At 40.3% G+C, this 24,751-nt stretch overlaps 2 protein-coding genes across 2 annotated transcripts in view; both read right to left on the bottom strand.

Moving 5' to 3' along the window:
* Nucleotides 1–436, bottom strand: part of LOC105542130 (chromosome unknown open reading frame, human C4orf19) — a 143,938-nt gene extending 143,502 nt beyond the window's left edge. Inside the window, exon 1 of the mRNA XM_011983516.1 lies at nt 68–436. The gene's annotated coding sequence lies outside the window, so the exon portion shown is untranslated. The remainder of the gene's footprint in view (nt 1–67) is intronic.
* A 3,916-nt stretch (nt 437–4,352) lies between these two features.
* Nucleotides 4,353–24,751, bottom strand: part of NWD2 (NACHT and WD repeat domain containing 2) — a gene marked incomplete at its 5' end in the record, with an annotated part of 106,282 nt that continues 85,883 nt past the window's right edge. Inside the window, 4 exons of the mRNA XM_011983581.1 lie at nt 4,353–10,530; nt 14,388–14,977; nt 19,605–19,749; nt 23,148–23,351. Coding sequence (XP_011838971.1) covers nt 6,598–10,530; nt 14,388–14,977; nt 19,605–19,749; nt 23,148–23,351 — 4,872 coding nt within the window. The remainder of the gene's footprint in view (nt 10,531–14,387; nt 14,978–19,604; nt 19,750–23,147; nt 23,352–24,751) is intronic.

Raw genomic sequence — 24,751 nt, 5'->3', positions numbered from 1 at the left:
CCCCGGCGCTGTCATTGGGCCCGCGCGTCACGTGGCCCGAGCCTCTCCGACACGCGTAACCCTTTACCTGCACGCCCCGAGGATGCGGCGGGGCTAGGGCTCGAACCCCTGGAGTCCGACGTCCGACATCCCCGGGGCCGGGGCTGCCGTCCCGGGCACACTGAAGCAGAATATCCACGCGCTTGTTGTTCTCCGAGCACAAACGACCGTGCCAACGGCCTGCCATCCCTGGAAACTCCGTGATGCCTACTCCAGTGTTGCGCTGGAGAAGGGAGTTTCCTATGACCAAGGGACTGGAGTACTGGGATAAACAAATGCACCCCCTGGCAAATAGATGTGTACTCCCAAACCCCGCGAACTTGCGTTTTTCGGTTTCCTCCTTATTCCTGGCATTCGCCGCCTAGACCTGCTGTGAGCTCCATGGCCAGCCCTATATGAGCTACATGGACCTAGAAACAGCAGGGGCGCCACCACCACGATAAAAACCCTCGCCTGCACGCTAAAGGCCGCAGTGGGAGTTCAATGAACTCCTGGTTCCTCGTCCCCTCCTCACCCACTCCCCCACCATCCCTTTCTTTTCCTGAGATCTCATGACATTGGCCACAACACTGCATCCAATCCACTGAGCTCCACATTCGTGGCTGTTAACAATCCGTATACCTAAGGTGGGTGGAGAACTGACTCTGCTTAAGGACTGGACATTCTTTTCACCTGTGCCCCAAAGCAAATGCCGGGCTTGCCAAAAAAAAATGTGTTAAGCAACTGCGCCACCTAGCTTACCCTCTTTTCTCTTCTTTTCAACTCATCCTGCAAGAGAATAAAACAGGATATTGCAGAGGCATCTGGACAGAGTATTATCTAAGGATGGACGTGGTGTCCTTGGGGTTTCAATGTATCTACTTTAATGATTCCAGCCCCATTCACATGATGTTGGCCAGGCTTTTGAAAATTTGAAGACTCAATTTTTTGAATCCTTCTAATTTTGCAGTGCTGGAATTGTGCACGCTGTAAAGTGGTAGATTTTTGCAGGAAGTTATATGTGGTTTACATCCTTTATAACAGTGAACGGCACTCATGTCCAACTTATAGTCGACACTTAATTGTCTGCAGGATATTGATACATTTATCAGGTAGATTATCTGTCCAAAAAGGCTTTGGTATTTGTATTGGGTTTCATTTTATTTATTTATTTATTATTTGAGACAGGGTCTGGCTGTTGTGCAGGCTGGAGTGCGGCGCGATCTCGGCTTACTGCAACCTCCTTTTCCAGGGATCAAGGGATCCTCCCACCTCAGCCTCTGGAGTGCCTGGGATTACAGGCGCATGCTACCATGCTCGGCTAATTTTTGTGTAATTATTATTATTATTATTTGTGTGTGTGTGGAGACTAGGGTGGGGGTGGGCTCTCCTTAACTTGCCCAGGCTGGTCTTGAACTGCTGAGCTCAAGCAATCCGCCCGCCTCGGCCTCCCAAAGTGCTGGGATTGCAAACTAAGCCACCGTGCCCAGCCTGTCTTGGGTTTTAAAGTGCGGTTCCTAGACTAATAGCATCAGCATAATCTGAGAGAATGTAGTAAAAACGCAGATTCCTGGGCCCCACGCCAGACGTATTGATTCAGAAATAGCTGGGGACAGAGGGTGAAGAAATCTGTGTTTTAGCAAGTGGTACCTACTCTAGTTTGCAAACTGTTGCTCTGAATATGCACAAGTAGTTCCCCTTATCTATTAAACAGTAAGGGCTGGCACTCTATAAAACTAGAGGTGCTGCTTTTATTTGTATTTCCTAAATTACCAGTATTCTGTAATTTGTCACGTTGATACACTGAAACTGAACCCTCCATGTGTCCATACAATGTGTAATCTGTACTTCTTGCAGATCTCTTGGAATGCCAGATTGTCTGAGGGGGCCCTTGTAAAATATATGGAAGAAAAACCTATGGTTTCTTAATGCACACCAGGGTGAAAACACCATGATTCACTTCATTTTTTAGGTGTGCCCATGTTTTCATTGACATGTAAATTGTTCCCAGCCAATGAGTCATGAAAGATAGGAAAGCTAGTTTATTTGAGTGGATTTATCAACATGGTTCCAAATTTGTGAAAGAGTTCTAAAAAAGAAACAACATTTAAAAAATTATGGTATCAGTTTATGTTATAACCCAAAAAACTCCCCACACCGTATTAGGCATTGTAGTATGGGCTCCTGAGGAAGAAAGAACTGAGTGGAGATTTCTCCATGGGATAGATAGCATATTTCTAATGGGCTAGATGGTGTCTTACTTTTAAACTCTCTAGGTCCAAGTTTATTTTATGATTTTCCCCCACTTTCATCCCCTGTGCACTTTACATTCGTAATTCTATCTACTCAATTTCAATTGGAACTGAAATTATTTGAGTTTTCCCTCTCCTTCATCAAACACCTCTATCCATTAAGCCCTGAAATAAATCTTGAATTGCCCCTACTCTAAACAGGTTCTAAGATCAGGTTCTAACACTTTCTAACTGAGATCATTGCCATGGTCTTTACTGGTCTCCCAGCTTCTGGTCTCTTCCATCTCAAAGCCATCTGACAAAGTAACTGCCCCTCCCCCAACTTTTTTTCCCAGCTCCCTGTTGAAACCAGCACAATTTTCCAACAAGCCAAATGCCCATAGCACTGAAGCTTGAGCCATTTAAACCTGCTGCCCATTAACCAATTCCTCTTCCTTAATTCTCCCTAATTCCTATTTTCCTATAGGAGGTTACAGTGAGATGCTAGACACCTGCTGCCTATTGATCAGCTCCTCTTCCTTACCCTGCCTGTTTTCTCCCCCCATATAAACCCCAACTTTAGCCAGGGGAGATTCAGATTTGAGTCTTGTCTCCTGTCTCTCTGGCTAATATCACCCATAATAAAGCCTTCTTCCCTGATAATACTCATTGCCTTAGTGATTGGCTTTCTGTGTAACGAGCAACTGGACCTAGGCTGGGTCCCTGGCTTTCAGTAACACTATTGACTACTGAATAAAGTCTAAAATCCTGACAGCATTTGAAGTCACCTGAAATATGCTTCAACTCCCATTTTTGCTCGTGCAGCTTCCTTTACCTGAAATGTCTCTCTGACATTGACAAGTGCTAATTATTCTTCTAGCCTCAGCTCTATCTCCTCTGGGTCAACCTTTTTGATTCTCAGGTAGCGTTAATTGCTCCTCTGTAGTGTATCCTCAGCACCTGGCTCTCACTCTTACTAGCTTTGAAATCAGTCTCATCTGGTTTAGCTGTGTCTCTTCTAGACCGTAGGGTTCTGGATGGCAGGAGTCATGCGTGACTTTTCAAATAATTCCAGGATGTAGCATAATGCCTTGGGCAGAGCAAGCATACATTGTTGACTGTTGTGTTCTTGACCCTGGGAAAGAAGATATTTAAACAAACTCTATTTATTTGAAGTGCTTTTTTGCAAATATTTATTAACTTCTCTACATTTTCTTTGAGAACTAAAAGGAGATGGGTTTAACCTTTTCAACCTAAAGGATATTACCCTTTGTAAGTAATGGAATCATTTTCAGTGGTGGTAAATTTTGAACTCGTTAGTCTCAGCCACGTGATGTAGGCAATAAACCAGAATAATTTCTTATTTTCTTAACATCTTAAAGTTTCTCTGAGAACAATTATTTCATGACAACTAGATACAAGATTTCAGATAGTTCCTATGTATTATCACTTAAGCTCACCAATACTGCTCTGTTTCTGTTTGTAAAAAATATTTTGTGGTGCATGTATGGATTCTCAGATCCAAGAGGCAAGAGATGGAAGAAAGAGCATGTGGGAAGGTTTCCCTTGGTCCTGCTTGTTCACCCAAAGGGAATTTATGAGAGAGATGACTCCTCAGCCATCATCCTTCTTCTCCTTCCTCCCCATCCTTCTATTAATGAATTCATCAACTATTTCTGTATACCTAAAAAACCTGAGAGTTTGCAGCAACCTTCAGTGATCTTCAGAGCTAGCCCAGTCTCCCAGCTGCAAGTTAGAAAACATCTTGTAGGTCATTATTGATCTCTAAGTGCCTACTAAATACTAAATGCTCTATTTTGATGTACCTTGAGAAAGTTAAGGAAAAAGACACTGACACTGCACTGAAATCTTGTTCAGCTATTCTCCCTGGACCCCTGTTTCTAGGTTTCCTTACCTATAAATTTGGAATACTAACAGTACCTACTTCACAGGGCTGTTGTGAAGATTAAATGGCTTAGTACATGCAAAGCTCCAAGTACAGTGCCTGGTGCAACGTAAGCACTCAGTAAGCATGAACAGTTATAATTACTGGCGGTCTCTAATCACATCTGCCAAAAATGGGGGAGAAAAACAGCACGCCAATCTAAGTAGTTTATCTTTTATTCATACAAATAATACATACACAAGACTGTATATTGTTTGAAGACTGAAATAATTTTCTAGTGTAACAACTCTGTAACAAAATTTAACTAAATGTAACATTTATGAAAATATAAATCTCTGATTGGGTAATTCTTCCCAACGATACAAAGTTTACATAAAAACATTCAGTATGAGCTATCAGTTGCAAACAAGTTAGGAAAAATCATTCAAGTCACTTGTATACTCTATTGGCTTTTACATAGAACATTCACATACTACATTTAATCCATCTAGGCATTTAATTCTTAGAAATGTGTGGCATGGAGGTTCAACTGATAATGACAGGAATGAGAATGTGTTGCCTAAAGAGCTCAAAAGCGTAGACGCATATAATCAACTCCAGGTGATCTGTATGTGGGTTGCCTTCTCTGGGCTACCACCTCCCTGGCTAGTAGCTAAACCAGAAGTAACATACTGAAAAAAGTCTTTCACTATGGAGCTGGGTATTTTTATCTGAATCACATCTTTGAAAGCTTACATGTTAAACTGCTTTCCAAAGGGAAATACAGTTGACTTGGATTCTCTATGGGTTACATGAATTTATTTTCCCCATTAGCATCAATAATCATGATGTTGCTGAAGTTTTTCTTATACTGCTTCCCAATGTCCCTATGAGGGCTACAGCAGAAACTATCACTACCTTTATTTTGCACTCCACAAAAACAACACACTGATGAGGTTAAAGGCCTGTCTAGGAATACACAATGCATTTATAGCAGAGCTGGACCTACAGCAAATCAGCTCCTAGTTCATTATTCTAGTAAATTGTTACTTCTCCACTTTCTAAGAAAACTAAACTAAACCAAAAGCGTGGATACCTTTTGAAAAGTTATCCAAGGACATGCCATGAGGAGGATATGGAAGAAAGAACAATCATCTTCACCTTTTGAGATGTAATGTTTTCTTTTAAACAGGTGAAGTAGTTTTAAAAAATATTTAATACCATTCCACAGCTTCTGCTTTGAAATGGATAACACTATAAAAGGCTCAGAAGAGTCCTCAGTCAGGAAGAGTAACAGATAAAGAAGCATACAGATGGCGTGTAGAAGTAAGAAAGTGATTACAAACAAGGACAATAAAGAACCTTTGGACACCCTTAAGATTTATGGAATATTTTAGCACAAAGACAGGCATATTCAGTTTGTCCCAGAGTATTTGGTCATCTATCTGCATTTTACACAGGAAAGAGAAGGAATGTAAGGCAAACGTCATCAGTATCTCAGAGATGGCATGTTGAGAAAGCTTGCTTCCTATTCACTGCAGGAATTTAGGGAATATTTACGCTTCCATACAACTGACCAAATAGTACAGACTTCTGTTAGTACAATGATGTAAATGGACAGGTGTTTTGACCAGATTTGTAATGCCCTTCCTGTAATTCTTCTTTACACCAGCACAAATATGCACTTCAAAAAGATGTGAAAAGATTGTTGTTTCGTATTAAACGTGTTCTTTTGCAACCCAGTAAATAGTTTAAAAATCATATATTCTGTTATACAGAAACCCTTGCATGCAATTGTTGCAACTGTATTTTAATAAAGACTGACTCTCCATGTTCAGTAGCCCTATGATAGTGGTAGTTAGTTCTTGTCCCAGTCCAGTCCACAGTCTCACATTTCAGGGCATATCTCTTGGGAAACTGGGAATACACTTAGGTATTTTTGTTACATTATTTTGCACCTTTAGACCATTCACTGCAGACTAGGTGTACACAGTTGTCAGGACTGTAAAATGTAAAGAGAGATTAAGGCTATGTTTACTTATCACACAATCATTTGAAGTCAAGCATCTCTTTGTCTTCATGATTTCAGCTGATTTTTGTAGAACTAATTCCTATCCAAATGATCTGTATATAACTCTAGCCTCTCTCATCTTAACCAGTGGGATGAATTATGCTGCCTCACCACACAGCTAATTTAAAAACTTTTAGCCGCTGCCTTTCAGATAAAGTAACCATTTAAATACTACTACTACAAATTCTGACATTCCTGGATACACTTGGACAAAAGGACCGCACCCAAGACCAACCTCCTATTTGTCCATTTCATGAACATCTTAATAAAACACTGGAATTCCAGCATTGCTCCTGTCTTTTAAGAAATGAATAGTTTATCATTTGGGGCACATTTTTTTTCTTTCTTCTGTATGTGAATCACGTATTTCTGCTTAGCTGGAAAACATTTTGTCAGTTATCAGGGGCATAGCTGTGGCCCCTGGTTTCTAGGGCCGAGCACACCCGCTCATAACAAGAGTTGTGTTTCTTGGAGGGTGTTGCTTCATTGGACTCAGTAGAGTCGCTAACTGTGATGGGGCTGTCTCTTGCAAAGACCTCAGTGGACTCTCTCCATAAGCAATCCACAGATATTTTAAAACAATAACTGTTACACTTTGGCCTGGAGGTGTGTGTTGCATTGTTGAAAATTTGTCTGCTATTTGAAGTGGCAATTTTGATTTTCAGTGCAGCATCTACACGGTCTACTACCGTGTATATCCCTATACTCCCATCATCAAAGCCCACAATGATGTTCAGGTGCCTCTGAGAGAGTGCAAGGAAAGTTGGTGTTTTGTAAAGGGAACAAGCACCGATATTTTTGCCATCTGCCAGTCTCATTACAATTAAACTGAATATTGCACCATTTTCATCCTCCTCCTCCCCATTTCGGAAACAAATGTATACCAGGTAGCGACCATCCCGAGACAACCTCTGCCGCCAGATGATCCCAGAGGCGTGAACCACCCGCAATTTACCACTGTGTAAATCTAGCACATTGATGTTTTCATCTCCCCTGGATATAATGCCTAGCTTTCCATTGGGAGAAATTTCAAAATCCTCCAGATTTTTCAAGAAGTTGTTTGGAAGTTGCACGCGCCGACAGATCACTTCATCTGTCAGACTCCAGATGTTCACAGTCTCGGCCGATGTGATAAACACAACGATATCAGGACAGTCAGGGATTAATTTAAAATTCACGATAGTGGTCCCATCTTCACAGCAAAATTTCTTGGTGATACTTCCTGTCCAGAGACTGACTGCCAACACTTTGCTTTTAGTCATTCCCACCACGAAGGTATTTGCAGAGGTAATAAAGGCATTCTGCAAAGTGGTCAGAATGTTGCAGACCCTGTGGCCTGTGGCGAGCCTCCAAACCCTGGAGGCATTTTCCTCGCAGAGCGAGACCACAAATTGGTCATTGTGTGTAATCAGCAGCTGAGATATTCTCTGCCCGTTAATTCGAAAAAGGTTTTCACCACTGCTGGTGTGCCAGACATACTGGCTACTTTTGTCATCTGATGTCACCATTACATCTCCAGTGGATGTTAGCACACAGTGTTCAACTATTCCTTCATGCTTGAACACCGCTTCGATGAAGCCACTGCTGAAGTTCCACTTATGAACACAATCGGATCCATCCAGAGAGTAAATGATTTCCCCTCTAGCAGGCAACAGTAGACTTCGGATGGGTTTTCCAGTCTTATCTATGTTGGACATAGCTGTGATTATATCTATATCCCAGATGGAAAGAACACCACTGGTTGATAAAGATAGTAGCATATTGTGGTGACTGGATTTCACTAACTTAACAATGGAACCTGAGATTTCCCGCAAACTTGCCATACACTGTCCCGTGTCCCGCCTCCAGAAAAACACAGCTGAGGTATTTTCCATGGTGGCGATGATGCAATCTCCATTTTTAGACAGCACGGCAGATATAAAGCGTTCATTGTGCTTGGCTCTGAACTTTTCAGCCACCTTCCACAGACCAGTATCTAAGAGCTCAATGCTGAGGGCTTTACAGATCAGAACTGCACTTTGGTCTTCTGAAAGCTCAATGCTGACCACCTCGCTGTCTTCTCTTCGGCAATCAAAGTCATCAGTCAGCTGGGGGCTGGAAATGTCCTCGGTATTCCAAACAGAAAGACTTCCTTCACTGTCTACCATGACCATTTCCTGAGCCGTGTCCAATATAAGAAGAAACTTCACAAATCCACCTGAAAATTCTGATGACACTGTACATAACTTTTCTCCACTCCCTAAATGAAATATGGTGGTTGTGTTCAGGTATTGGCCACAGAAAGCATACAGACCATCCAGGGAGCACTGGACACACGTCACTTCATACCAGCAGTGGAACTGGTAAAGTGGCCATCCGTACAGCAGATCGATGACAGTGACGTCTTTGCTGGCTTCGAGCCATGCAAGGGCGTGGTTGGCGGACAGTGTAAATCCATTGATGTAGGTGGCGCTGCTTCCATGCTTAGTCCCCTTGATTTCTACTTCAGACAGGAGACAAGAATTGACATTGTCATAAATCAACAAGGTGTTATTTGTTGTAGCCACCACAAGGTACTTTTCATCACTGGTGAGTTTCATGCCCAGGATGACAGACTGGGCTGTGGTGATCTGCCTGAGTAGCTGTCGCGTCTCTACATCCCAGGTGCTGATGGAACCATTTTCTAAAGCTGTGAGGACAGTGCTGGGGTTACAGGTAGGCAGGATCTCTGTGACATGCAGGTGACTGGATGATAAGGGAAGACGCTCTGGGCTGTATGTCACATCCATGGATGAATGCAATGGCACAATGGAGCAATATTTGGGCCCGTCTTTGTCGCACTCTAAAAGAAGATGTCTAAGTTTGGGCAGGGAGCTGACAACAGGCAGCAGTCTTTGCTGAAGCTCTGCTGAAAGGGAGCCGGGAAATGCAATGACCTTGTTTTTGATGCTGCGGAGGGTGCTGGCCAGGAACTTCAGCTCCTTCTCTTGCGAGTAGTTGTAAGCCAGCTCAATGTCTGAAAGCACTTTGTCAAACTGGCCAATTTTGATCATGGTATAAAGCCAGCTGAAGTTCATGATGATGCCATAAAGCAGGTCATCGGTTTTTCCACACCTCGTCAAATGGTACAAAAGCTCAGACATTTTCCGATGATTGACGAAAAAGATGTCAGGTTCCAGGGGATTACACTGGAAAACCCAGGGCTGGTCCGGAGCCTGCCTGTCAAAGGAAGCCTGTTCCATGAAATGCTTTTCTTCCTCCAGCAAGCTTCTGCTCTCCAAGTCAAGGCAGCCATTCAAGTAGGGATCCTCGAGGCAGAAGGCTTTCCTCCTGCCCCCTGACCAAACCCCCAGAAAATAATCTGCTAGGATGGTGTGCATTTCACGCAGGTCATTGTCATCCTGCAGATATAGCTTCTGGGCTATGAGATGCAGGTGTCTGTTGGCCCAGACTAGGAGTGTGACATTTTTCACATGCCTTTCTATTAGGTATCCACTGAGACCCTCCTTGAGCCTTGCAATGTACAAAAAAGGTACTCTCAGGGGATTGCTGGGTCTGGTGTTTTCATTGAGCTCGCTCATTACACTGTTGTCTAGGGCTAACACATCCTCCAATTCCATTTCACTCAGACCCATCTTGGCCATGGTGATGTAGCCAAGAGCCCTAGAGACCAGTTTCTGACCACACTTCTTCTCCAAGGACCAGAATAACTGCTCTATACTTTCATGAACGGTGACAGCGAGGGAGGATTCATCGACATCTTTGTGAGATCTCCAGTGTCTCACCTCCCTGAAGGTCAGGTTCACAAACATTGGCAGCGTGCACTTGGAGAATGCATTGTTCACATAAATCTGCTGGCCTGATGTGACCTTCCTTTTGACGCGCAGCAGCTGGTGTTTGAGAACCTGGCTGCACATCTTCCTGTCTCGGGGAATCAGCTCGATGTAGTTGTCTTCTTCATGGATAAGGCACCTTAGTTTCTGCAGGATCCCGTGTTTGTTGGGCAGTGTGGAAAGGACTATCCGGACAAAGCGGGGCAGGTGAGCTGGGAGCCACCAAAGCTTCCTGGCGTCATCATTCTCTGAGAGCTGCTCTAGTGCATCGAATATTATGACTAGAGGTCTCTGCAGTGAAGACTCATTCAAAAGATTTATAAATAAGTCACAGAGGTCATGGATCTTCTTAGGGTAGCTTTGAACCAGACACCGGTAGTTAACTGCCAATTGTTCACAAACACTTAGAAGGAGAGTCCTAAGGTCAGAACTCATGTCTGTCGTTCCTAGAAATCTCACGATGACTACTGGGTCAGATTCTGGTCCTGTGTCCTCATGTAGCCAGCCATAAGCCTGAAACACAAAAGTGGAGTTTAGAATGGTAATATGTATTCACACGGTCATATGTGATAACATTGCCTCTCTCCAGAGCTCAGACTTCTGGTCAACCCTACCGTGCAGAAAACAGCCTAGGACCCAAAATTGGAAAAATCTTTTAAGAAGGCCAAAGAACTGCCATGAAGCTTGTGTACCAAAATCTACAGATGAGACCCTCAGGATTACCCGTACTGAGTGTACTAAAGTAGTGATAATACTATTTTTCACTCATTAGGCAACATTTAACATGTATTCCAAAAGATACGAGGTGTTTCATGAATTATAAATATAAATATCTAGTATGGTCAGCTTTGTATCACTGATTGAATATCCATTTCCTGGTGCAGCTCTTGGCACACAGTAGGTCCTTTGTAAGTGTTTAATGAATGGATTAAGTAATGATTTGCATATTATATTAAGTTAAATATATGCATTAATTGAGAGCATATAATGTCACATATGGCTAACCAAATTTCCAATTAATTAGAAGGCAATAAAAATATTCAGTACTGAAATTACTCTGAATATAATCTTTTATAATTTAGAGATAATTTTATGGTGTTATAGGATCATAATTTTGATTATTATTTATCTGTTATAAAATCCACATAACGGTGGTTAAAAGAGATTTGTTAAATGTTGTGCTTTGTAACAGATAGTTGATTTTATATACATGCAGCCCTCAGTTCTCACATTGTCTCTTTGAAGGGTGGATGAGCTTACAGTGTCATTCAATAGGAGAGGAAACTGAGGCCCAAGCTGGATAAATGACTTCTCAGAGTTAAATTGTCACCAAGAGACAAAACCTGAGTAGAAGTCATACCTGACTTTTCATTCTTTCAGTTCTTAAAAACTCTGTGGCATTAAAGGATAAAATATGTGAGGAACACACTAAGTTCAGTCTTTCTGTTTTGAAAGGTCAGGATAAGAAGAAATATGCCCCCAAGGCATAAAATACTCCAATGAGTATTTTTAGGAAAATAAAGTCTTTCAGTTATCCTTGGAATTTACAAAGGATATGCCTTAGATAAGGCAGAGTGATTTTACACATTAGGAGGGAAGTTTGTGAACTTTGGTTCCTCAAGAGAGATAGTTCAGGTTAAGGCATGAATAAGATTAGAAAGATTTATAGAGGACAGTTTTATAAGGAGCTATTAAGGAAAATAAAGTCTTTGCTGCTGTTGTTGAGCCTCAACCTTTGAAGCTGATTTCAAGGAAGATAATCTTGTCACTCAACAACTATCCTTTGGTGGTAAATCTGAAAGCACCTGTTTGTTTGTACATTGATTGCTTATGATAACTATAGGCATCCTCCTCCCAGTCACATGTTGCTGAACACGTGATGTCTGTAGAGAGCAGCCCTACCATCACGAGTTCATGCTCATGGAAATGCTGGGTGACACATGAGATAAAAATGAGATATTTATCTGCATCCTCAAAGGGACATGAGGTCACAGGACAGTACAGGTTGTTGTTGACGGTGAGTCAGACATTCCCCAGGAGAAAGGTAAATGAAGCGCAGGCAGGGGATGTAAAAAGAGGCACAGTTTCTTGGAGGACCCGACTCCTGGATAGACAGACTCAGGCTATTGGACAAAATATCCAGAAGAGCAAGAGCTCAGAAAGCCGTTCCTTAAACTGACCAACTCTGGACAGTTACCACACTCTGCGTCGCTGGGACTGCTTATCTGTGCAGGGAATCAGCACGCCCCACGTAAGTCTTGACCTCTTGTGCTAGAGCATGTGGAGACGCATCACATGAACCTTTGACTTAGTCAAATTGAACAATATTTGTTTCCTCCAACCGCCTGTATGCTCCTTTCCTCCACAAAGAAAAGGGCCCTAGGGTGAGTACCAAATGGCATATGTGAATGTTTACTCATTTGGTTTCAGTTCTCATGTGCCCCTCGTGGTGTTACTATCTTGCTTATTTGGAATAATTCTGAAGTTTGAAGATACAAATTCGTGTTCAAAGGCACACAAACATATGCATACACAATTTGTGTGATGCAATGTGGACCCTAAATACAAATCTGCTACTTCATCTAGTGCTTAATTAAAGAAAAAGCTGTATCTTCTAACACAAGCAGAAAACCCAGCTGGGCTTGATATATTAAGAAAAAGCAAATTAGACTTCCTATGGACTTTTCAAAGGTAAGTGGAATATACCTGATTTCACCTATGGGCTTACTTTGGAACCTAATCGTCACATACAGTGCAATGCAACTGTCTCTGTTCTTGTCCTCAAGAGGACCAATTTGAGATTATGTAGCACATGACAGGTTATGAGAATATTCATGAACTTAAAGAAAGTTCTGGTCTTAAGAGAGTCACCATAGGAAGAACAACACAGAGCTTCAGAATTAACACCATAATAAAATAAACCACCACACTTTGACACTAAGGGAAGAGGAGGTTAAAAATAATGGAACTAGTTTCATCCTGTTTAGGCTGAAGAGCCAACTCAGCAGATACTACATTCCAGAGTGAGGTTCCAGACCATCATGCAGGAGTTGAAAGGGAGGTTCTGAAAACCAGTTTTGCTACTGTTAATAGATTACCAACTGCTAGCCTGAAAAAAGAAGACTGGAGAGGCAGGGAAAAATGGTGGGGATCAGGGTGCTGTGGGTTGTTTCTCTCACCTCCCCCACCCTAAAAGGAGGTCAGAGAGATGCCTGTCCTTGACTTCTAGCCAAGAGGAAGGGACTTTAGTGGACCACCTATGGAATGCCCCCTATAGCTTGGGGATACAGGCATCTGGTACCTAGTGACATCTGGAAACCATGAAGGCTGAGTGACTGAGGCTGCCTAGCTGCTGTGATGGAGAAGTGAGACAGAGCTGCAGGGCTGGGACTGGCCCGGAGGTCTAGAGTTCCTCAGAGCAACACAATACCTGAGTGTTTCCCATGTGCTACATGTGGACAGCAGGCTGCAATGAATGGACAAGCGTTTCTGTTTGTTTTGTTTTTCCCAGGTCCTATCTAAGGAGTGTGCTGGGCTGTAGAGACGATCTTAGCAGAAAAGTTCTGGAAGCACATTGCTGGATGTCTAGGAGCTGAGGAAGTAACCAGCTAGAAAAAAGATGCATTCCCCTGTGTCTAGACAACTGTAGGTAAGAGATGCTCAGGGAAGACAGGGCAGAGGTACGGGATGGGAAGGACCTCCAGGAAGCCATGAAAAGGCCTCCAAAGAGATGGGAGGCAGCTTTAAACATGTGCTAAGAACAGAGAGTTCACAGCCCAGTTCAGAACAGTACTGGTTATGTGCGAACTTTCTGGCCACCTTACCTTTCCTATATACCCTAAACTGTAACTTTATAGGAATCATAAATGTCATTGGGATTAGGAAAGAAGAGAAAGAAGTGCCATTTCCCATTGTAGGTGCCTTGTTTATGAGAGGCCCCAGATGGGGAAGAAAAGTGTAGACCGATGTTTTCATTTTCACCTTAGACTGGACATACTCATTACTGAACTGAGACTGATTTAGCAGACAGGAGTGGCCAGAGGGCCTGTCTTGTCTGAAAGGGATGAGAACAGTTATTGAGATTGGCCTGGGTTTTCATCCAAATGGGGTGAGGGACAGGAACTAGCCCACAACATGAGTCTGAACAGTGAAAGAAAAAAATAAACTTGCTTTCCAGTTGTATTCCATGAGTTTTGCTCTCTCAATATAACTGTTACACCAGCAAAAAAGAAGCACTGAAGTATTCACTCCTAAAAGACCAACTCTAATTCATATAGGAAATGCAGAAAGTAGAAATGAATTTGATTAATTTACCATTTTCCAAAAGTACAAGTTTTTACAAATATACACAGGAAAGAATAGGCTTTTACCTTCTTTGCTACTTCAGCTAGCAGAAGGGTCTTCCCAGTGCATGGCCCACCATATATAATAAGAGGGTTGATGTGTCCAGTTTTGCTTGGAAGAATGTAGTTATGCACTATGTTTAGAGATTCACATTTGTACTCATAGAAGGTGGCGTATGTTTTACATAATGATGAATGTTGAAGGATTTCGTCATAGAGTGTATCAGTTTCAGTGTCAAAATTCTGTTGTACCGTTGCCTGAATTATGTCAATCATGTCCTCGTAAAATTGTTTACCAAGTCCTTCGATGTAATGATTTTCTATTTCTTGGGAGTAGCCTAGTTTCATGTCACAATGAGTAACAGATGTGTACACTCGCAGATTAGATGATGCAACAATAGTAGGAATAAATTCATCCCTGAGTTTTATCAGCTTCTCTTGGGCTTCTGGGTCCCGAATAATCCTCGGTTCTGTTCCAGTTATATCCATGTATTTTCCCATCTCTGGGATTTTCACAAAGCGCTCAATGTTAGCAATTTTCCTAATGTAGCAAACACACTTCTTTAGAAATGCTGGAGTTTGTTTTCCCAGAGCAAAGTCAAACTCATCCTCTATAGCTGAAAGAAAATATAACAAGGAGTTTATTGCTTAGAACAAAGGAGCAACACACCCACATTCTCAATAGTCAATGCTTAGTCATTAGTGGTAAATTAGTTTGCTTATGGTTTATAGCGAAGTAATCTTTAGAATAATTTCCTGATTTCTTATTTGTCTTTTCCTAATCAGCCAGCAACCCAGGAGAACAGGTTTTACATAAAATTATCTAATTTTCTCCCCAAGCATAGGAAGAGGTTGGACATAAGCATAATAAAGAAAGCATATCAAATATATAGTGGATATTTCTAATATCCACTATTTCTAATTGCTGCTCAGTTTTCCTCTCAGACTTCAGAGGTTCTCAGTGGGAACAGCAGGGACCCATTTGGGCCAGGAAAGAAAGAGGAGGAGGCTGAAGGATGTAGCTAGTTAACTGTTCCTTGTCAGCCTTTCCTTAACAAAGTGACCTCACCATTTTGTTTGAGGTGTATTGAGTCCTAGTCAGATATGATCAAATATCAATACAAAAGCACATTTTTTTTTTTTTTTTGAGATGGAGTCTGGCTCTGTCGCCCAGGCTGGAGTGCAGTGGTGCGATCTCGGCTCACTGCAAACTCCGCCTCGCGGGTTCACACCATTCTCCTGCTTCAGCCTCCTGAGTAGCTGGGACTACAGGAGCCTGCCACCAAGCCCGGCTAATTTTTTGTATTTTTAGTAGAGATGGGGTTTCACTGTGTTAGCCAGGATGGTCTCGATCTCCTGACCTCGTGATCCACCCGCCTCGGCCTCCCAAAGTGCTGGGATTACAGGCATGAGCCACCATGCCCAGCCCAAAAGCACATTTTAAGGCAAAATATAATCATATTCTGATGACCGATTAATCTGGGTGATCTATGTCACTGTTATAATATCCATTGGAACAAATACAAAAAAAGTGACTTAGTATATAACTTCATTTCTTCTAAAATATAACATATTATGGCTTACAATACATATACTTGCACATAAGTAAATATGCATTATAATAATTTGTGTCCCCATAAGAAAAATTTAAACTGGATCAGTAGTAAAATGTGTAAAAAATGTGTAAAATAAGCTAATGGAAATGAATTACAAAGCAAGCAGTCTTAAAATTGGCTGCCCTTCCTTTCTTGCTCCTTCCACATCCCTTTCCTTCATCTAATTGCTCTTCATTGAATACCTTTTATATTACAGGCGTGACGACAGCTGCTTAGGATACAATGGTGAGAGAAAACAGAACATTGAGAAAAATAATCCATTGTGTCTCCCAGAAATTTATATGTTGAAACCTAATCCCCAGCCAGCATTAGGAGGTGGAGTGTTTGGGTGATTCGTTCATGAGGGAAGAGCCTTACGAATGAAAGTCATGTTCATATATAAAAGAGATCTCAGAGAGTTCCCTTGCCTCTCCTGCCCTATGAGGACACAGCAAGAAGACAGCCACATGGAGTGGGAAGTTGGCCCTCATCAGACACAGAATCTGCAGGTGCTTTGATCTCAGATTGTGAAATTTCTGTCAGGGAGGCTCTGAATACACAGGACTGGTCTGGCCATAAATTGAAAAAAATTATATGCTGGCCATAACTCCAATGTCAAGCAAAATCTAGAATATATATACATATATTCTATAATGTAACTATTAAGAAGGGTGAGAATTTCATTTTAAAATGATGCCTTTCAGTGGGACTCTTGTGATAATATTTTTTCAGTCATGACAGCCTTTCAATGGAAATTTTCAACTCAAATGAAAAAGATATTTTCGTAGCTGCCAGTGTCTAGTAAGCTGTGTCATGAGCATCGGTACATTTTACAAAGGGTTTTAATTGAGCACGCTGGTTAAGCAAGCCAGTTAAAGGAGCTTATAAACATATGTCTACTATTCTTTTTAAGGAAGAGTAAGAACTTGCTATAAAGTAGATAAGGGAAGATGCCAGAAATCTGGACATCATGAGCTACTAGCAGCCTTGGATCCATCTCTTTTCTAGTCATCTGTGTAAAATGCTAGCAGGTTGGATTAGCAGCTTGCTACATTCTGAGAGCATCATGAAGAGAAAGGAAGCGGTCAAACTGTAGTATCTATATATAATGCATTATAATCAGAGATATGCTCTGCCACCTTTGACTCCCAGGAAACAACTCAACTCTAACTTGACGTTGTTATCACATTTATGGAAAGAGTGTATCAAGCAGAAGTGTTGATCATAAATGGAGCAAAAAAAGAAATACAGATAAACCAATCTGGCAGAGCCCATCTAAGCTTGGCTCGGGGGGAAACATGCTGTACACAGAATGCCTGGTATGGTATAGACTTAAATATACCTAAATAAATGAGAGCTATGATACAAAGGCAACTCTACAGAGTTATTTTTAGAGGCAAAGTGCATGCTTATGATTTTAGGGGACTTTTATTCATGATTTCTGATGCCTATCTATAAATATTATAAATTTGAGAATTTTAGGGCATTATTAGAATGTTATATTTATTTTCTGTTTTTGCATGTTCCTTAATGTCCTGAAATTTAACCAGTGATAGCACCCACTGAAGGTAATGGTAGAAATAGGTTTCCAGTCCTGGTAACTATTATCTATGAGAAATTGATTTGTTTACGATTCCCAAGGCCACTGAGTTTTGATGTTCTCAGAAGGGCACCATTTTAGAGTCTTAATTTATTTCTCTTCCTCTCCTGTTGTTTAAAAAGGTGAAACAAGAAGCGTGAAACATTACATTCAAACATAAATAATACACCTTTAACAGGTTCTATCCAGTATTCTTATTTCAAGGTTTCTAAAAATATAACGTATACTATATCCATTTGAAAGAGTTGGCACGTCAGCAATTTTGATTGTGCAGACATGATCTTAAAAGGAGTTTGAATGTAAAATAAACAACATTGTCATGAGCATGTATATATTCAGGAGATATAACCCCAAGCAGGAAACAGCCCACTTGCAGTAGCTCATGTGAAATTTCTCATCTTCACATGGCTATCCATGTGGACAGAGTTCTTCACTATGGGGAAAGCTAGGACAAGTGTTTGCCAGTGAAATAAGGAAACACTGGAGCTGTGTGATTGTAAATAAGAGGATAACTTCCCCAAACTGGTGTCTTTTACATAAATAATAGGAAAGCTTCACTCTAGGTACTTTTTTCTAAGACAGCTCTTGAAGGAACAGGGCTGTTCTGTCTTTGATAAAGGTGAAGAGCCTGAGCCTCAAAGTTAGATCTAAAGTTTCCAAAGGAACAAGGATAAACCCGAATCTATATATTTAAATATAGTACTTATTCCTGACGATTGTGGTATTTTCAGTAAGACTTAAGCCCTAATTTTTAAATTTGTCAAAACGATTTGTATCTTCTCTGAGCTTCACACACATGTATTCAGTGAGAATGATTACCGAGTGCCTTTTAGGTTTTCACGAAAGCTTTGCGGCACCATTCCAACACCAGTCTGAAGAAGTAGCTATTATAATTTTTCCCTTTATAAATTTTTACTATCAACTTTCAAAATAAATGCTTGCAAATCTGACTACTTTTACCTACTTGTGTTTGTTCCCTGGAAACTATGACTGACATATTCCTTCAGTTCTGTAGTTTCCTGAGCAACTTCTAATGATAAAGCTTCCTTTCCATGTTTGAGAAAGGCCAACAGGTGAGCCTCTGTACACAGAATGCATGGTACGGTATAGACTGAAATATATCTGAATAACTGGGTAAGTTTTTATTTTAACGTTAAATTTGAGCCTACCAAATCCCTGTGTCACACCGTCCAATGGCTCCATCTCACCCAGAATAAAACATAAGGTTCCCATTATGGCCTGTGCTCAAGTTCTATCCTCATCTCTCCCTCCTTGTAAAAGTTCAAACAAACAAACAAACAAACAAGCAGCAAAGCTACCTTTTCTTTTTCCTGCTCCTGGAATTAACTAAGCACATTCCTGTCTCAGAGGTCTTGAACCTGTTGCTCCCTCTGCTGGGAATTCTCTACCTTAGATACATAGGACACTCTCAGCTCTGATTTTCTTCTGTAATTCAGGTCCAAAGTCAACTCCTTTTTGCCCACCTTATCTAAATCTGGACCCCCACATCCTTTATCAGTCACTATTATCCTATGACTGTGCTTTATTTTATTTACAATACTTATCAGTCACTTTTGATATGATCTTGTTCGTTTATTTGATTACTTGGCTATCACTTATGAATATTTTCCTCCCTCTAAAAAAATAAGTTGCAGGAGGCCTGAGACCCTGTCTTTTTACTCAGCATTGTCTCCCCAGTGCTTGGCACATAGGAACCCAACAGGTTCATTAATATTTGCTGGATAAGCGGGTGAATGATAAATGAATCGCTCAACGGAGAAGTCATGGCAGAATGTGGTCAGTTATATCCGGGGCCACCTCTGGCTTCTTTTAAAATCATATTTTCTAGAGAAGTCTTCGAGTTAAGGAAAGACTTTTCTATGAATTAAAACAAAAGAACATTTGCTTCTCCAGAACATAGGAACATTTAGAAAAATTAAATTTCATCAGGCAGTAAATGAGATTAAATTTGCAGGGCATTAAAGGGAAGCAGTAGATGTACCTATTAATGATCTATTTCTTATTTTACTGAAGGTGTGGGAAAATTACCTGAGAACAGGTACCTCCTAGCCTGGCTGTGTTTCATTTTACCCTTTTCGTGTAACAGCTTTACAGCAGCCTTAAATATCTTCTTGATCTCATCTGATACCTCTTGCCATGTCTTCTCATTTTCAGCATTGGCAGAAGGCTGCATCTATAGAGATGTAAAAGGGAGAAATTAGTCTTACAATCATCAAAGAAAAATAATACTTAAGAACAAGAAAATTTATATTATTTGAAGGCCCACTATGTGCCAATACTATGATAGGTGCTTTACAGACAGTGTCTAATTTAATCCCCTTGATAACCCTGAAAGTTAGAAATTATTTCCATGTTGTATGCGAACTTGACCAAATTACACAAGGGTGTCACCCAAATAGGGTGTGTTTATTGGACTTTCTTATATACCATGCTTTTCCCGTTTGAGTTTTGATACAAATGCCATAAGAAAATAATCTCTGGTGTCCTTGAAAGGGGAGAGAAAGTTAAAGGGGAGGTGCTCTTACGTTATATCTAATTGTCTTTATTTATTTTAGCTTCATTTGTTTTGATGGTCCACTAGGAGATAAAATGGGAGGAATGCCTACCAATAAAGTAACATTTACATAGTCTTGACGATAATCTTATTAATACATTCATTTATTCAATAATAATTTATGCAGAAATATCATATGGGGTTTTAGGAATAATCTCAATTTCCCTAGTGGATCATAAAAATAAATGAAGAAACAATTAAAGCAAATTAAATAGTAACACATGAGAAAATCCCCTAGATCATGGTATAAACTGGTTTCTTGGGGTATCAGGTTCTTTGCTATCTATATTTACTTGTGGCATCTTTAACTGGGAAATGGTTTGGGTTTACCCCAATATTCCCACCCAGAGAAACAATATTGTTACAGATAATTACTTTGAATAATACGTGTGAGGGCAAAGAAGAAAAATCAAGGATTCTGATCTGATTTCCTATTGTACAGAGAAAATGTGTTATGTTGGATACCAGAATGACAAATACACAGATCCCAAAGTGGAGAACTGTGGGTAACCCACAGCTGTCCTCTTGGAACTGCCTGGGTGCTGACTGAATCAAGGACATTCTCTTTGGCAGAGGGTTGGATATCTATGCCTTCTTTGCAGTCTCCCTAAATATTCTACTCAGTGAACAGGTTCACCCTTCCTCTCTTCCTCTTTCATTTGCTTTTAAGGGACATATCATAAACTTGGGAGCCAAATTGGAAAGTAGATAACAATGTTTCCATCATGCTCAAGCATGAGTCACTCCATCACTCTCCATAAGATGCATGAATATAAATGGACTGTTTAAAATGTTAAAGAAAAAATATTAAGTTAAAATTTAAAAAGAGACTATAAACAATAGCTAGGTAGATTTTACAAAGGCCTTCCTCCCACAGAAAACAAATGCACACGTGAACCTTTCACAAAATAAAAACTGTAACTGTCAAACTTGAAAACTCAATGTACAGACAGAGTGAACAGAGCTGAAGAAAAAATTGGTGAACTGGAAAAATAATCTGAAGTTATCTTCTGGAAAGCAGCACAGAGATAAGAAAATTGATTATGTGAAACTGATCATGATTATGGTGATATGATTATGATCAGTTTCACATGATCAATTTTCTTAATGTTTTTCTTCTTCACCCTCACATGTATTATTCAAAGTAATTATCTGTAAGAATATTGTTTCTCTGGGTGGGAATATTGGGGTAAACCTAACTGATCATGTGAAATGATCCCTTTTCATTGATTATGTGAAAGAGAACTAGAAGCCGTAGAGGACAGACTGAGATGGCTGAAGGCAAACATAATTAAGGAGCACAAAGAAAGAGCAGAGGGAATAGAAGAGAGGCATTGTTTGATGAGATGATGACTGAGAATTTTCTAGAATTAAGAGACTACATGAATTCGCAGATACAGGAAGCATGACATACACCAATCAGAATAAATGGACACATTATAGAAAAGTGGGCAAAACAATAACTTTTCAGATAAGTAAACAAAGGGAGCTTCATTAATGGAACTTTAACCAATTAATATTAAGAATTAATGATTAATTATTTCATTAAATTATTAATTATTTAATAATACCAATATTAATAAGTAAAAATCAGTATCATTAGTAAACCTTCTTTGATGGAACTTATAAAGGATATACGTCAGGAAGAAGGAAGATTAGACTAGAAGGAAAGTCAGAGATGCTAAATGGAAAGGTGAGTGACAATTTATAGTTTCTTAGTTTTGGATTTAGTTTTTTTTCATTCAATTTTTAAAGGTGCACAATGTGATGTTTTGATATATGTATATACTGCGAAATGGTTACCACAACCAAGTTAACTAACAAATCCACCACCTCACATAATTATCTTTGTTTTGGTGGGTGGTAAGAACACTTGAGATCTACTCTGTCAGTCAATTTCAGGTTTATAATTAACTATAGTCACCATGAAAGTTTGTGCCCTTTGACCAACATCTCTCCATTTCCTCTAAATCCCAGACCTTTGTAAATACACTTCTACTCTCTGTTACCATGAACTCAACATTTTTAGATTCCACATATAAGTGAGATCATACGGTATTTGTCTTTCTGGGCCTGGCTTAATTCACTTAGCATAATGTCCTCCAGGTTCATCCATGTTGCTGTAAATGGTAGGATTGTTTTCCTTTAGAAAGACTGAATAATATCACAGTATGTGTGTATATAAATGTTCCTTAATTTCCTTCTACATTGTCTTTATCTTTTCATTTGCTGACAGACACTTAGACTGTTTCCATATCTTGGCTATTGTGAACAATTCTGCAATGAACCTGGGAGTACGGACATATCTTCAAGACAGTGATTTTATTGCCTTTGGATATATACCCAGAAGTGGGTAGTCCTATTTTTAATTTTTTGAGGAACGGCTATACTGTTTCCCACAGAGGCTGCCCCAATGTACAGTCTCACCAACAATGTACCAGGATTCCTTTTTCTTCACATCCTCTCTAACGCCTACTATCTTTTGACTCTTTGATGGCCATCCTAACAGGTGTAAAGTGACTTGGCATTGTGGCTTTCATTTGTGTTTCCCTAAGGATCAGTGTGGATTTAGTTTTAAAAGGAAAACTTGGGCCGGGCGCGGTGGCTCAAGCCTGTAATCCCAGCACATTGGAAGGCCGAGACATGCAGATCATGAGGTCAGGAGATTGAGACCATGCTGGCTAACACGGTGAAACCTCGTCTCTGCTAAAAAAATACAAAAAACTAGCCGGGGGAGGTGGCGGGCGCCTGTAGTCCCAGCTACTCGGGAGGCTGAGGCAGGAGAATGGCGTGAACCCGGGAGGCGGAGCTTGCAGTGAGCTGAGATCCGGCCACTGCACTCCAGCCTGGGCGACAGAGCAAGACTCCATAAAAAAAAAAAAAAAAAAAAAAAGAAAACTTGGGGCCTAGGGCAGAGTAACTTTCTGTCTTTTCTGTGCAGAACCACCCCTGGATGACGTAAATGGTAATAATGTAGTAATGGACAGATCCATAGGCTGGAGGGAAAGGCAGCTTACTGCATTTCTATTGCTTTTCAGCATTTCTGTCTTGGGTCTGAGGTAATAGGCTGCTGGCACCGAGTTCTCATCTCGACAGTACCACTCCTCCAGCAACTTGGTCTCCAGCTTTGCCTCTATGGCGGCATCCAAAATCATTTCAAACTCTGAGGCTTCAACTTCTCCAGGGATTCGGATATTCCCATATTTTTCACCTAATAGTCCCTGTGTATCAACAAGAAAGTTCAATTTAGTGTATCACCAAGAAAGTTCATTTTAGTATTCATATCACATGGTCACTGAATAAATATTAATCAATAGATAACAAAATACATTGCTCCATCCGTTTTCTCTTTTGGTCACAGTGGATAGTTGATTTCCTAAGTAAAATTAGATCAATTATATTACAACAAATTATTCATAGGCTGAGAAATGAGACTCCATATCACAATCATATCAGATCAATTCAAAATAAAGAATTTTTGCAGCCAATTTACTTTCTCAAAGTTTATGTAATACAACAAAAGCTGATCTACTCTGAGATTTGTTTGTTCATATCAAAGAAAAATGATGTGCTAGACCTTAAAAATGTTAAACATTACTGTAAAGCCTCAAACCAAATAACCGCTTTGTCAAGAATTGATAGCATAATCCTAAGCTTCAGATTCACACCCCTACAATGAAAAGAAGTATGACATCACTGAATGTGATACTACTAGTAACCCCATTGGTAACTAAAAAAAAAAAAATTCAAAATGTAAACAAGAGAGCATTTTCTCTCTATTAAATTGGCAAAAGAAACCTCTCACAGAAAAACAATGAACAAATATGTACTCAGCCTTATGTCAAGGTGTGAGAAAATAACCATAGAGTGCTGATGGGCGTGTAAAATGGTCTAGCATTGAAGCCTAATCAGGCAATATGTATTTAGAGCCCTAAAAATCCATATAACTTTTTACTTTGCATTTTTTTCTTCTGAGAATTTGCCTTTAGGAAATAATTAAGGATGCAAATACTTCCAAAAATACTTATGGTGAATTGGTTTCTTTGAAAGAATTGCCTAATAACCTAAATGTTCATTCAAAAGATGTACTAAATTGTATCATACAAGTATATTGACTTAGAAAGATGTTTACAAATACAGATTAAATGAAAAGTGTAAGTTATAGAATGGTATTCATAAGATGATTCCAGGCTGAGTGTGATGGCTCTCGCTTGTAATCCCAGTACTTTGGGAGGCTGAGGCGGGTGGATCCTTGCAGCCGGGAGCTCGAGACCAGCCTGTCCAACATGATGAAACCCTGTCTCTACTGAAAAATACAAAAATTAGCCAGGCGTGGTGGCATGTGACTGTAATCTCAGCTACTTCGGAGGCTGAGGCCCAAGAATCGCTTGAACCCGGGAGAAGAAGGTTGCAGTGAGCCAAGAATGCACCACTGCACTCGAGTCTGGTAAACAGAATGAGACTCTATCTCAAAAAAATAAAAGATGATTCTAGTGATTTTGATATTTATATATATAGAGAAGAGAGAGAATATTATGTACATATGTTAGAGAGAATATCACGTATATATGCATACACAAACATACATAAGAAACATTTTATAAAAATGCAAAGCAAGGTT

Source organism: Mandrillus leucophaeus, unplaced genomic scaffold (assembly GCF_000951045.1).
Source record: "Mandrillus leucophaeus isolate KB7577 unplaced genomic scaffold, Mleu.le_1.0 Scaffold251, whole genome shotgun sequence".
NCBI classification, from domain to species: domain Eukaryota; kingdom Metazoa; phylum Chordata; class Mammalia; order Primates; family Cercopithecidae; genus Mandrillus; species Mandrillus leucophaeus.
The sequence above is the reverse complement of the archived record's forward strand: the minus strand, read 5'-3'. Positions and strand labels throughout refer to the sequence as shown.